This window comes from Eucyclogobius newberryi, unplaced genomic scaffold (assembly GCF_026437365.1).
Source record: "Eucyclogobius newberryi isolate DKJ021-1_F unplaced genomic scaffold, fEucNew1.0.hap1 SCAF_1, whole genome shotgun sequence".
NCBI classification, from domain to species: Eukaryota; Metazoa; Chordata; class Actinopteri; order Gobiiformes; family Gobiidae; genus Eucyclogobius; species Eucyclogobius newberryi.
Genome location: NW_027315723.1, coordinates 22755742 through 22769026, shown reverse-complemented (window position 1 = coordinate 22769026; position 13285 = coordinate 22755742). Strand labels below are relative to the sequence as shown.

The 13285-nt window shown below is 41.9% G+C and overlaps 1 protein-coding gene across 1 annotated transcript in view; it reads right to left on the bottom strand.

Annotated features, from left to right (window-relative positions):
• mdn1 (midasin AAA ATPase 1) overlaps window positions 1-13285 on the bottom strand; it is a 52851-nt gene that overhangs the window by 25538 nt on the left and 14028 nt on the right. The window contains exons 24-53 of the mRNA XM_072440308.1: window positions 13095-13273; window positions 10567-10775; window positions 9916-10062; window positions 9046-9187; window positions 8514-8648; window positions 8294-8432; window positions 8087-8219; window positions 7564-7694; window positions 7333-7471; window positions 6960-7074; window positions 6647-6889; window positions 6366-6563; window positions 5940-6148; window positions 5725-5847; window positions 5359-5556; window positions 5167-5274; window positions 4895-5083; window positions 3600-3689; window positions 3264-3527; window positions 2834-3098; window positions 2604-2763; window positions 2311-2427; window positions 2034-2242; window positions 1770-1918; window positions 1497-1696; window positions 1192-1409; window positions 998-1111; window positions 663-792; window positions 446-552; window positions 60-193 (exon numbers count right to left, since the gene is read on the bottom strand). Coding sequence (XP_072296409.1) covers window positions 60-193; window positions 446-552; window positions 663-792; window positions 998-1111; window positions 1192-1409; window positions 1497-1696; window positions 1770-1918; window positions 2034-2242; window positions 2311-2427; window positions 2604-2763; window positions 2834-3098; window positions 3264-3527; window positions 3600-3689; window positions 4895-5083; window positions 5167-5274; window positions 5359-5556; window positions 5725-5847; window positions 5940-6148; window positions 6366-6563; window positions 6647-6889; window positions 6960-7074; window positions 7333-7471; window positions 7564-7694; window positions 8087-8219; window positions 8294-8432; window positions 8514-8648; window positions 9046-9187; window positions 9916-10062; window positions 10567-10775; window positions 13095-13273 — 4894 coding nt within the window. The remainder of the gene's footprint in view (window positions 1-59; window positions 194-445; window positions 553-662; window positions 793-997; window positions 1112-1191; window positions 1410-1496; window positions 1697-1769; window positions 1919-2033; window positions 2243-2310; window positions 2428-2603; window positions 2764-2833; window positions 3099-3263; window positions 3528-3599; window positions 3690-4894; window positions 5084-5166; window positions 5275-5358; window positions 5557-5724; window positions 5848-5939; window positions 6149-6365; window positions 6564-6646; window positions 6890-6959; window positions 7075-7332; window positions 7472-7563; window positions 7695-8086; window positions 8220-8293; window positions 8433-8513; window positions 8649-9045; window positions 9188-9915; window positions 10063-10566; window positions 10776-13094; window positions 13274-13285) is intronic.

Genomic DNA, 13285 nt, shown 5'->3' with positions numbered 1-13285 from the left:
ATAGCTTCTACAATGTATGCAAGCGCACAAAACTGAAAGCTTAAAAGCTGAATTCTGACCTCAAACATAACATGGTCTGAGATATGAGGTTGTCCCGTCTGAATGGCCTCCATGATGTAAGAGTTCCACACGTCAAAGAAGGGTTGAAGGTGCATTAGCACAGGGTGAGCCAGATGGCCTATATCCACACTCCCTAAAACAAAACACGAAATGTGAGATTAATATTAAAACATCTAAAAAAGTAACTATGACATTTTCTATGTATTTTTTTTGGGCTCGCAGGTTTTTTTTAGACAGTGAAGCGTGAAATGGGATTAAGGAGGAAAAGACATGCAGCAAATTGTCAGAGCCAGATTCGAACTCACAAAGCTGCAGTCTGCTCACATGGAGCAGATGTGTGCCATTCACCCGGCCACCAAGCAGCACAACATCATCCATTTCATACCTTTGCTGAAGGCTATGGCTCCTCGGAGAGCACTGGCCTGAGAACAGGCATTAGCTGTGCAGGAGCAAATGATGTTCCGCTCGTGACGGTCCATCAGCAGAACCATCCTATGTCACAGAGACACAGCATTACTTTCAAATTCACCTTCACTCAAATGATCAAAATTGTTATCATTAAATCTATGTATGACACTAGAAAGATCTAATTTGACACAAACCTGTTGGCAGCAGCATCAAGAGCCTCTAAAAACTCAACATATCTCGCCTTGTGCTCAAAGTTACATTTGTTGACCAACATCTCCAGATACTGCTTGTTCCAGCGCATGTCCGCTTGAATTAGAAATTCATCTGGCAGATAAACAGAAGCCGTTGGTGTTGATAGCAAAGAGATTTTACATTACATTATTACTATAATGTACATAGGACATATTTTAAGAATTTGCTATGGTCTCATATTAGGTTTGGTGCTGAATAAGATGGTTTATTTCAGATTTAGGTTAGCTAAGATTAACACTTAATGAAACACAGGGAATGGTCTAACAGAAGATCTTACCGATGCTGTTTGGCTGGAGCAGCTGAGTGAGAGACTTGCCCTTCACGCAGAGCTGACTGCTGAACACAGCATCCAGAGCTCTGCTTGCTGCCTGCACTTGTATCAGGACTGAATCTGTGACAGAAAACAAAAGTATCTCCAGCAAATCGTCAAGCTGCTTCTGAAACGGTGTGACAAGGTGAGGAAGGACTCACCAGTAACATGCTTGTATCTGTTAGCAAGATGATTTAAGAAGCTGCAGCGGAGGGGCCAGTCACCATGAGAGGTCCTCTCAGTGAGCAATCGGACAGCCGTGGGGACAAGCGTAAGAGGGCTCCATTCTGAATCCAGTGCTTCACCAGAGAACAGCAGACCATCCCCAGCACCGCTCTGTAAGGTGTGCTTCAGATCGAGCAGCCTAAGCGGACGGTTCCTTTAAAAATAATCAAATTAAAAAGGTATTTTAACTCCTCTGAAATGATATGCCATATTTATTAGATTTGGAGGATTTACTGCTCACCTGTTTCCCTGCAGGCTTAATGCATTCAGACAGAACAATAGGACTTGTCCATCTCGTAGGACAGAGGCAAAGCAGGAGTCTTCAGTGGAAAGGAGGGCAGAGGGCAGGCTATCGGGCCACACTCCAGCACACATCAATGCCTGTCCCCAGCAGCCCGAGTGCAGGGAGGACACATGCTCCTCTATCAGTTGCTGGGTTTGCTGGAAAACAAGTACATAGGAAAAATAGAAGTATTACTACAAATCCTAACTGAAAGGAGTAGGATGAAGTTACCTTTTGGTTGGCAGTAGTGTGTTGGCTCAGAGAATAAGCCTCTACACAGGCCTGTAACATGGCAGAGGGCAGGTCCACACCTCTCTGGAGCTGAGTGGAGAGGAGACATGCCGTGTGGAGCAGGGAGGACAGTGACGAGGCTGTGGAATCTGAGCAGAGAAACGCGTCAAGCTTAGGATAGAAGTATCTCTTTACAAGGTTGTACTTCTAGCGATAAGCATGCAGTGTGCAAAAAAAGATAATTAGTACAAGGATAAGCCTCACCCCATATGTTTTCCTTGATGCTGTTGTGTATTTGAATGAGCAGATTACACACGCTGTCTCCCGTCACTCCTGCAGTGTTCAGCAAAGTTTTTATGTCCTGAACATTCCAGCATTGGCCCTCATGTTCCCCTGGAAAGTACACCTCCACCCCACGGTTCCTCATGGCACGGGACAGCTCCCCGTGCGCAGGGTCCATGGTGAGGAACAATCTGAGAACACCATATATTCAGCGCATAGTCGTCGGATAGCATGAAAACGGGAGGATGTAAGGACTTACCTGAAATTGGGATGTGGAGTAATTTTAGGTGTGTTCCCGTCTGTGGTTCCACGTTCGTTTATGGTGAGAGATCCGTTGGGTTCAAGAAGAGCATTGAGACGATCCAGAACTGATGCACTAGGGGGAGAAAACAATAAATAAATCAGTCCCGACTTGTAAGAAGGAGTTGTTTGGCATGGAAAAACTCCCATTAACCAGACAGTGGTATTTAGTTTAATATCAATAGTCACACACATTTAAATGATCTGTACAATAAACGTATAATTACAGGATAAAATCAGTGTTTGTCTCACCTGCAAAAGTTGACATTGTCCATAAGCAGCCAGTCACCAGTTTGGAGAGCCTGAACCAACATTCCGTCGTGCCATTCAAATCCTCCATTAGCGCAGCCATCCTCCAGCTGTGCCAACCGCTCCTTCAGCTGGGACAAGTCGGTCTGCAACTTGGACATGTCTGACAACCAAAACATGTGAGAGGAAATAAATACGTAGTTAAACAGTGTGTATATGCGCGCAAGTTTTACCTGTGAAAACCTTAAGTTTGGTGTTGAGTTTCTGAAGTAGAAGGATGATGGTCTCCAGTTTGTTGATTGCACCAAAGGTGACCGTATTCCCTGGCCTCTGCGGTCCATCTGCCTTTATCCAATCACAGAACAGCCCCCAGGTCTGAAGCAAGAACTCTGTATCCTGCATCGCCACATCCAGAGACATCAGCCCCCGTCTTGTGACCATAGCAACTGTATAGTCCACAATTTCCAGCACTTGTTGCCATGGCCTCATGATGTCCATCTTAAAAATAAGTAAATAAAAATAAACAGAAGAAGCATGTAAAGCTACAATGAAGCTACACCCAACTGGAGGAGCAGTCTTTAATAATGTTTTAAAAATTATATTGAATAATTATTATTGAAATAATATTTAAGCAAATAAATATAATATATTTAGCAAAGTGACCTGTTCAAAGCCCCCCAACAGTTCTGTGGTGTCCATGGAGCTGTTCATGGGCATGACCCTCAGCCTGTGACCACTCAGCAGTGCCAGCAGTCGCACCAGGCTGGTCTTCCCACTTGTGGTGGGGCCAACCAGAATAGTCATCCAGCCCAACTCCACACATTTCATTAGGGACTCGAGGGGTTTCAGTGCCTGGTGGGTGATTGACAGAGGCGAGGGCAGGTTGACTGGAGCAGCACCACCACGCTGGAGGATAGAGAATCCCACCTGTCCAGACAGACATTACATTAAACTGTTGTTGGAGAAGATTGTGACGAGAATGGATGATACAATTCAAACCTGTAGGTTCAGTGGAGTCATGTGCAATTGTCTGGAGCTGGTGTACGGCTCGGAGTCTTCTCCAAACACCTTTCTAAATGCAGACAACACCTGAAACAAGTACAACAATTTAAAACAAGCCTAGTTAAGGCAGCACAATTATTGTTTTTTTCCCCCTACCATCAAAAAGGAAGGACACCCTGTCAACAGAACCCCTGCCCACCAATCAAATTATGCAGCGCTAATCACCAATCATCAAAATTAGTGTCTTTACCAAATCCATTCTGCTAGTCCATAAAATAGAACTGCTCTCATGCTTCACCTGCCTAATCTAGTCTGTGACACAAACAGGACAGGGACATCCATGGGACAGATGCACAACCATTCTCAGCTCAACTGTAAGTTATACTTGAGTGAGTGGATGATGATTTGCAGATGACAAGATACATGTGAAACCAAGCATTTTAGATAAACTGTTTGTAGTCAAGACCGCACTATTCAAGATCAAGACCTACCTTAAAACACACCAAACTAAGACTGATCCCAGGACTAGACATTGCCCAAGAATAAACCTAGTCTACAGAACCCCAAAAAGATTTAACATGTAGTCTTTTTTCTGGTGCGCCCACTTATGAGATAAAAATGAACCTGAAATAGCTGTAATGATAAAAGTTTGATTTAAGTGTAATTTATTTTAGTGTCATTGTCATTAGCTCTAACAATGGTTTGTGCATGAAGCCCTGGACAGGCAAAACCGAGCCTCAACGCTCTGCAAATATGTCTCTATGAGAGCCCTTCATCCTCTCCCTCTGTCCCTCCCATAACACCTCCTCCTCCAAATAACATAAGATAAGATAATCCTTTAATATCCACACAAGGGGAAATTTCGTTGTTACAACGCAGTAGAACAGGAGGAAAGGACAGATTATAGGAAGTTTCAAAAACACACTCTTAATAGAACTCTTATGAACAAAAACAAAAAACTCTTATTAACAAAACTCCTCTCCTATCTTAATAGGGAATGGAGGGGGGGAAATAAAATAGATAATAAAAATACAAAATAAAGATAAAAATCAGATAATAATAATAAAATACTAATATTACTATTATTAATAATTATAAACCTATAGGCATCTATTGTATGGTCTACGCGGCCAAACCAGTAAACGGGGGAGATACACTAATGGATTTACAGTGTCTGTAGTAAGTACCGGTATACAAGTATAGTCACACAAGTAGTGACTAATAGTAGTGAAAATAGTAAAACGTTTTTTATAGTAGTTTGACACTATATTTATCACACATAATAGAGTTACCTGAGCCTTATCAGCCTCTGTCCTCATTCGATCAGCATATACCAGTGACACGTGCTGCCCTGGATTAAAGAAACCAGGAGACTGGTCATTCTCCATGAGCTGGCACCAGCGGAACATGTCCCGCAGGTTGAACTCCCAGGGACTGCCTTTGTGCCCCCAGTGCCTCTCCACACAAACCTCCTGCACCAGCTGAACCGGGAGGGAAAAAACAATAGATTAATTAAAACTCGATACGTACAATAAACCACAACACGATTGTAGGTCATACTGACCCTGTTACTGAATTCAACCATCTTTACAATCATGTCCTTATCAATGTTTGGGAAAATCGAACTGGAAATAAACTCCATATCTTTGCTGGTCAGCTGGTCCACAAACACCTGCAAATATAAAAGCACGTACTCAGTGAAAACAATCGAAGTATGCGATTATATCAGGTTTTCAGGTTTCAGTACAACACAAACCTGTGTGAATCGATTGAGAAAGGACTTGGGAAGTCCTTTGCGGCCGCCTCCCTGAGTGAATGGGTTCTGACAGCCAAAGATCTTGGTTTGGTGGTGCTGAACCCGGAAGCTCATGGCCAATTCAGGGATATAGATCTCTGCTCTGTGGTCAAAGCAGGCATTTAGACCTTCGAGCACCGACTGAGAAGCCAAGTTCAGCTATAGACAAAAGAAACAAGACATGGTTTTATAAGACAGAAAATAGTGTCTGCAACTTATGTTGAGAGTAGATGACCATTATAACATTAGCACTGCAATATTTACTATTTTGGTAACCTAAGAAATATTCAGAAAGAGACTTCTTAACCAAATGTGATTTATTTTCACCTCATCCAGGACAATCCAGTGACCCTTCTTCAGTGCTGACAAAAGGGGACCATCCCGCCAAGCAAACTCACCCCCTCGACCTCCCTCCACAGGCAGATCAGTTCCAAACAAATCTGTCACATCCTTTAAGAAACAGAAAAATACATAAGAGTTTTATACAAACAATTTAAGTTTCATGATTTTTAAAATAAGAAATGATTCTAAAAATTGCAGACCGTTTGCTCTGACAAGTTGATTCGAACCAGTTTGTTTCCAGATGCTTTAGCTAGTGCAGCCACCAGGCTTGTTTTGCCAACTCCAGGGGAGCCCTCCAGCAGCACCGGCCTTTGCAGTTTGAGTGCACGTAAAAGTCTCTGAGCATTGACCGCGGTGGTACCAGCTCCAATGGTGTAGTCTGTTAGGCTGCAGCTGTTGCTCTGAGGACCTGTCCAAAGATACACAGGGAGATATACCCTTATAATGGCCTTTGTGGTTGATGGTTTGGGTTACTTTGCCATAAAATTTAAATAAGAAATCTCTAATTCAATAATTTCCAATCATGCAACGACTATGCGTTTTCTCTTCAAAAGAAGCCCTCCATATGCATCTCTTTTTAGATTTTGTTTGCCATTATATTCATCAGTGAAATATTTTGTACAAACCTAGTTCAATGTAAAATGGGTGGATGCCAAAAACGTTGTCCCCCCACTGTGGCTCACGGGGCAGGCTCGTGTCATACACCCTCAAAGCCTCCATCACTTCCTGGTCACCTTTGATCATGTGACCCAGACGTTGCTGAAGGAAGCCCAAGCACAGTCTGCGGGCCATAAGAGCATTGCCCGCACTCGACACAGTGGTCCCTGCAATAAAAAGTAAATTTACCAACAGTACATGTAATTTAATAAGGCAGACGAAATGAACCAGTAGGCGAGCTTCATGGTACCTGAGCCGAGGCCATCGATGTAGACGAGACAGGCAGCATGGATGAAGGCTGTGACGGTGTTCAGTTTTAGCTCTCTTCCCTGCTGAGCTGTGTCTAGGGTCCCGCCGTTCTTTTGTCCACACGCCACATTCAGGAAAGCGACCCAGGACAGTACGTCTCTGACACTTAGGATACAGCGGCGACCAAAGTCCTGTTGGGTCAGCCACTTGATAAAGTCCAGCATCAACTCCGCAACGTCCCCCTCTAAGATAAAAGTTTTAGCTTTAGTTTTAGGCATGAAAGTATTTTGGATGCTTGGTTGTTGGACAGTTACCCTCCAGTGCTATGGCCGGGTGAAGGTTGTGATGGATGATTTGAAGCAGATCACTGCGGCTGTTGTTTTGTGGACACCAGATCTCGGTGAAACGATTCCTTAGAGCAGGAGACAGCTGTACAAAACATGAACGCAAATTTGTAAATCATAAAGGTGCTTTATGTTGTCAACGTCTACAACTGATCCACTGCAAAAACACCACATGATGGGATAGAATGGCTGTGGTATGGTATGGTAGTAAAAACCATTAGCATTTAATAAATACAATACTCTTTATTGCCACATTATCAGCATACACCTGAATATCTACATACAGGAAAACCAACTAAAGCTGAATTTATATACAAGTGTTATTTTTTTTAGAATTCTCTACCTCTTTTTTCCCAAAGTCTCCCCCTGGATTCATGGTGGCCACCAACCGGAAATTTGGTGCAGCATGTAGAAGCTCCACATTGTCATTGTCCCCACTGCCTTTCTCCGCCAGCACCAGGGTCTTCTCAGTCTCAAGGACACTACAAGTTAAAAGGTAGTTGAAATTATTTGAGTGAACAATCATTAGCCTGTGTTACGGTATATTGTGTGTCCGATGTAACTGTATGTGTACCTGTTGAGTCTCTCCAGGACAGAGTCGTCGGCCAGAGAAATCTCGTCCATCAGAAAGACGCCACCTTCTTTCAGTGCCAAAACAAGGGGCCCATCATGCCACTCAAAGAGGCGGCCATCCTCTTCTTCGGTCTGCACACACAAAAAAACAAATGGCACATAATGTTAATGCTTCCATTGGCCCCTGGTTAATACAGTACAATCTCAAGTAGAAAAGCCCTTCCAGTTAATTGACAATTGATACATAACAGAGTCATAACAGTGGGGGGGACTACAGGTATGTCTATGGGGATGGCACAGTCGACATGGTGATACAACAGTTACCATGGAAACACCAGTTACCTGATACAGTCGGGCAATTTCAGAAAAAAATACAACATTGATTTAAAAAAAAAAAAAAAAAAAAAAAAAAACTTTTCAGGAACTTGTGATAAATACGAGTGATTTTCAACAAAAAGGTGCCTCCAGTTAGCTAATGCTGATGACATCATGTGAAAGTAATCAATAGGGCGGTATGTCAGCACCTCGTTTGAGTGTCGAACAGGCCGCAGTCCTCCCAGGAAGTCTGAAGTCTCCATGTGCATATGGCAGTTTACAGAGAAGAATTTCAAATCAGACAAAGTGGCAAAGAGCTGGCAGATTGTAGTCTTTCCACACCTGGAGGAAAATACATTTCAAATGTTCAGGTACAATTAACATCCATTTAAAAGTTGATTTAAATGAAATTTTACCCGGTGTCTCCAACTAACAGCACAGACTCTCCAAAGTGAAGCGCTCGTCCCACTAACACTGCTAGTCTCCTCATGCTTTGTGTCCACACAACATGGCGGAACTCCTCTGGAACTTCTCCTATGGAGTCTACTAATTCACCTAAACAAGGCCAAAGATCAAATCAGACCAATCAGTTCTGAATTTTGTACACCAAGTGCAGTAGGGCCAAAAGCCACTTACTAAACTGAGAGGTGAGCTGTTCGTGAGAATATAGACTCTCTGGCTGAATGCGCCGTTTAAAGTGCTTCTCGAGGATGGACCGGATGGTGGTCTCTTCTTCAGGCTTGCGTACACGTCCCGCCAGTAGCATGTACCCTGTGGAGAGCAAACAATCATGCGTGACTAACTCATGGGCAAATAAATAAACACAGTGACAGATGTTCAAATAAAATGTATTTAGGCATCAAACAAGTGCTTTGGGATTATGTACATCAAGTACAGCATTGATACCTTGGAGTCAGGACACAAACCAGGCTGCATAGTGGGTCCCCAGGTTTTCCTAAAATAGTGGTCCAAACTAGACTGCTTGGATTTAATTAAAGTATACCATGGTACTTGCTTCTATAAAGTATTTCAAGATAATTACTCTTTTATAAACTTTTTCACCATAGAACAGACATTTCCTTAGTTTGTAAACAGTTGGATAGAAAAAAGTGAAAAAACTCCTAAAGCCAAAAAAGCCATCTTATAAAACTCAGCATTAACTTTGTACCATTATCAGCCAGTTGCTGGAGCCAGTCCTGAGAGGCTTGGCTCTGCTCCTCCAGTCTGTAACGGTCAGCCCAGCGGAACAGGTCTCTCAGGGTGATGAAGCCGTGTTTCCCCGCAAACACAGAGGAGCCTCTGCGGGAAGACTAAGATGACACCAAATTAACACCATGTTGGCCTTATGCATTATTTGTAATATTATTGACCTTTAAACAAGCTATTGAGTACTTTTACTTTGACATCTCAATAAAAAAACAACAAAAAGCAAATGCTAACTTTCCTCAAACATGCTAATGTAACTTTAACAATTATTCAACCAGTACTATTCATGCACTTCTCACTTTCTGCACTATTTCTGACCATTTGTACATTTTTGTGTAAATATCTGTGTATATACAGAAATACTGTGCTTCAGTTTATGTGCATTACAACTTCAGAGTTGATCTACAGTTCTACACAGAGATAAACATTTTACTTTATAACAAAATAAACTTCAAGACCGGCGGCATTGTGGGACGCGTAGTTTTAGCGATAAAAACGGTTAAGAATGTAATTACGGTTCTATGAATCGATTTATTTTTTAAATATAAATTTGAAATGTTCGGCGGGCCAGATTAAAACGTCTGGCGGGCCAGATTTGGCCCGAGGGCCAGAGTTTGACACCTATGCTATAGACGTTGCTATTATTATTATTTCATTATTCATTGTCTTATGTTGCACCTAAAGCCGATACCAAGTTCCTGTGTTTGTGAACTGTGTTCAATGACAATGGCAAAAACCTTTTGATTCTTATGTTGTCATTTGGGTTTCATTAAACACGCTCACTCAAACATGTCCTTTAAAAAACATACTTTAACAGAGGCCAAAGCATTACCTGCAGTTCGAGCATGACTTTGACCAGCTTGCAGCAGTACGATGGAGGCAGACTGCAGCGCTTGTGGAGGATAGTCTCCAGCTCTGCACTAGGCAGTTCATCAAAGTGTAGCTCAACAAAACGGTTTCTGAAAGCCCTGGACAACACCTGGGTTTAAAATCAGAGCACATGGTTTTAGATTACTCCCAGTTTTCCCCAACATAATTTTTTTTAATCACAGAAAGATTCTTTAAACAATGACCATGACAAACGTATGCAATCCTTAACCCAGCTGCTTGTGTTGTATGTCTAGTACAGAGCATACAAAAGTATGTACAATCAGTTGGACTGATTTAAAAAGGAGTTGGACTCCGAAAACACGTTACCCTTTGTAGCTGGGTGTTTTTTATTTTCTTAATTAGTTAATTTTATTATATTTCTGTTTCTGTAATTTCTTTGTGATTTTAATGCATTTTTCCTGCTGTGTGAAGCACTTTGAATTGACTTGTGTATGAAATGTGCTCTACAAATAAACTTGCCGTGCCTTGCCTACAACATCTATTTACAGAATTGGAGGCCGACATACAATAAGGAAATGATAGATTATCCTTTAATTTTCTATTCCTCATGGAATGGCAGTGTATTGTAGAGAATACATGTGGCAGATATTACCTTCCTCCCACCGTACACTCCAGGTGGGTTCTGAGTTGCAAACAGCATGAATCTGGGGTGGGCCTTGACAACTTCTTGTGTCTCTGCCACAAACAGTTCCCTGTTGTCGTCCAGGAGTCTGTTCAGAGCTTCCAGAACATCTGTGGGGGCCAAATTCAGCTCATCTAGGATGACCCAGTATCCTTTCCTCATGGCATCAATTAGCACACCTGCATACAAGTTAAGAGGGGCATTTGTAACACGGCAAGATGATGAAAACTCCTTATTTGAGAAATTCCTTATTTATTAGAATAGACACTTTCTCAAATCTGACTCTTTTTTTTTTAATGGAAAAAGTTACCTTCTTTGTAAATTTGAAACTGAACATAAATTATTTGAATGAATATCTGTAATGTTTCCGACACTCGCATAGTTCTCTCCTTTTGAACATATCTGTGGTAAAACATGTTGCTCTTTATTCTTAGGCGTTTTTTTTTTTCAATTACACAAATATTTATGGCAATGATATCATTCATGGGGTTTTGGAACCAAAGAAAAGTGACTTCCTCAAAGTCTCAAGCCCCGCCCCTGAGCGTTACCATGGAGCCTATCCCACTATTAACTGTAATAAAATGCTTAAAAGAGCTAAAATGGGTTACAAGTTGAAACATAAAAAATACAACGTCCACATTTCCATCTTTTTGCCAATAATTGTGATTATTTATTACAATATTTCCTCTTAAATAATCGCAACTATAAAAATTTGATATCGTGACATTCCTACTCAGAAACATCTCTATCTCTCACAGCAGAGGCAGATTAGATTCATAGCTGGTCTGTGCCTGGCACTGAAAGGAGATATCATCAAGATGTTTTACTGTATTATAACAGATTTATATAGATAAAAACATTTTCAGTTGTAGTCATCTGGACTCAGTTTGAAAAAATAGACGTTTCGACTCACATCCAAGAGTCATTGTGAATAAAAGAATTTAGATCGAGAACTCCGATATTAATACTGTTCTGTGGTAAGACCCACCCATTGGGAGGAGCCTTCCTGAAGTAGAAAGAGTTGTTTGTTTCAACAGAAACTTCCCCCTTGTATCTACCGAGCTTGCCTATTCAGACCTTTAATGGGCTATTAGAATCCTCTTTGTCTTTGTGAGACCCTGGCTCAACCACCCTGAGTACCTGATTAGCATCTAAATGTCCTGGTCCTCTACCTTTCCAGGGGTTCAGTAACCCATTATAAATAACAGGAAGATTAAACCTTAGCCCCCCATTTCTGTTTAAAGAAGGTCTTTCTTTTTTAACAAAAATAGCTTCCTTGACTCCTCTTTCAAACCATCTTTTCTCCCTGCTTAAAACCTTCACCTCGCCGTCTTCAAACGAGTGATTAGAGGCTTCAAGATGGAGATGCACGGCACTCTGAGGTCCTGAACTTGTATTTCTTCTGTGCTGATAGAGCCTCTTGTGTAGAGGCTGTTTTGTCTCACCTATGTACCGTTCTTTACAGCTTTCTTCACTGCATTGGATCGAATAAACTACATTGCTCTGTTTTTGAGTCGGCAACTTGTCCTTAGGATGAACCAGTTTTTGTCTTAAAGTGTTTCCTGGTTTAAAATAAACAGGGACTTCGTGTTGTCTAAAAATTCTCTGCAGTTTTTCCAACAGGCCAGACACATAAGGGATAGAAACACCCTTCCTTCTCTGTTCAGTTTCCCTTTTGTCCTGCTTCTTGGTTCTCTTCACTCTGTTGAGAGCCCAAGCGGGGTAACCACAGGCTGAGAGGGCATTACGGACATGTTTTTCCTCTTTCTTCTTGCCCTCTGAGCTGGTGGGCACACCTTGAGCTCTGTGTTGTAAGGTTCTGATCACACCCAGCTTGTGCTGTAGTGGGTGGTTGGAACCAAAGAGCAGATACTGGTCCGTGTGTGTAGGTTTCCTATATACTTCTATTTGGAGTTTCCCGTCCTCTCCTCTGATCGTGGAACAATCAAGAAAGGCCAAGCGGTTCTCCTTAGCGTCTTCTCTTGTAAACCTGATATGTGGGTCCACAGCATTGATGTGATCAGAGAAGGTTTCCAGCTCTTGATTCTTAATTGTTACAAAAGTATCATCGACATAGCGGAGCCATAGTTTTGGTCTTACCACAGAACAGTATTAATATCGGAGTTCTCGATCTAAATTCTTTTGACAATGACTCTTGGATGAGAGTCGAAACGTCTATTTTTTCAAACTGAGTCCAGATGACTACAACTGAAGCTTTTTCTACTAGGGAACACGCCTGGACGAATGAGGGATTACACAGACATAAAAACATTTTGTTTGGTCGGAAAAATTTACATAGTTACTAGGGCTGCAAACTATAATATAATTATTAAATGTTTCATTATAACGCATTAGATTACTGTGTTACTAGAAATGTAATTAATTGATTACAGTAAGGCGTTACGAAGTAACCTGGATACTGTTCCAACACAGTTGTATGACAGGACTGATGTTTTCAATAGAAACACAGATATTTTAATCGTTTATGCGCGACATACCCTCTTTGAAGACCAGCTTGCCCCTCTGGTCGGAGGAGTAACAGCCGATGTACTCCTGGATGTCCGTGTGCTCGTGGTTGTTGATCCTCACACACTTATTTCCGGTGGCTGTAGCGAGCCAGCGGATCAGACTGGTCTTTCCCACAGATGTCTCTCCCTGGATCAGCACCGGGTGAGTCCTGACAAGAATC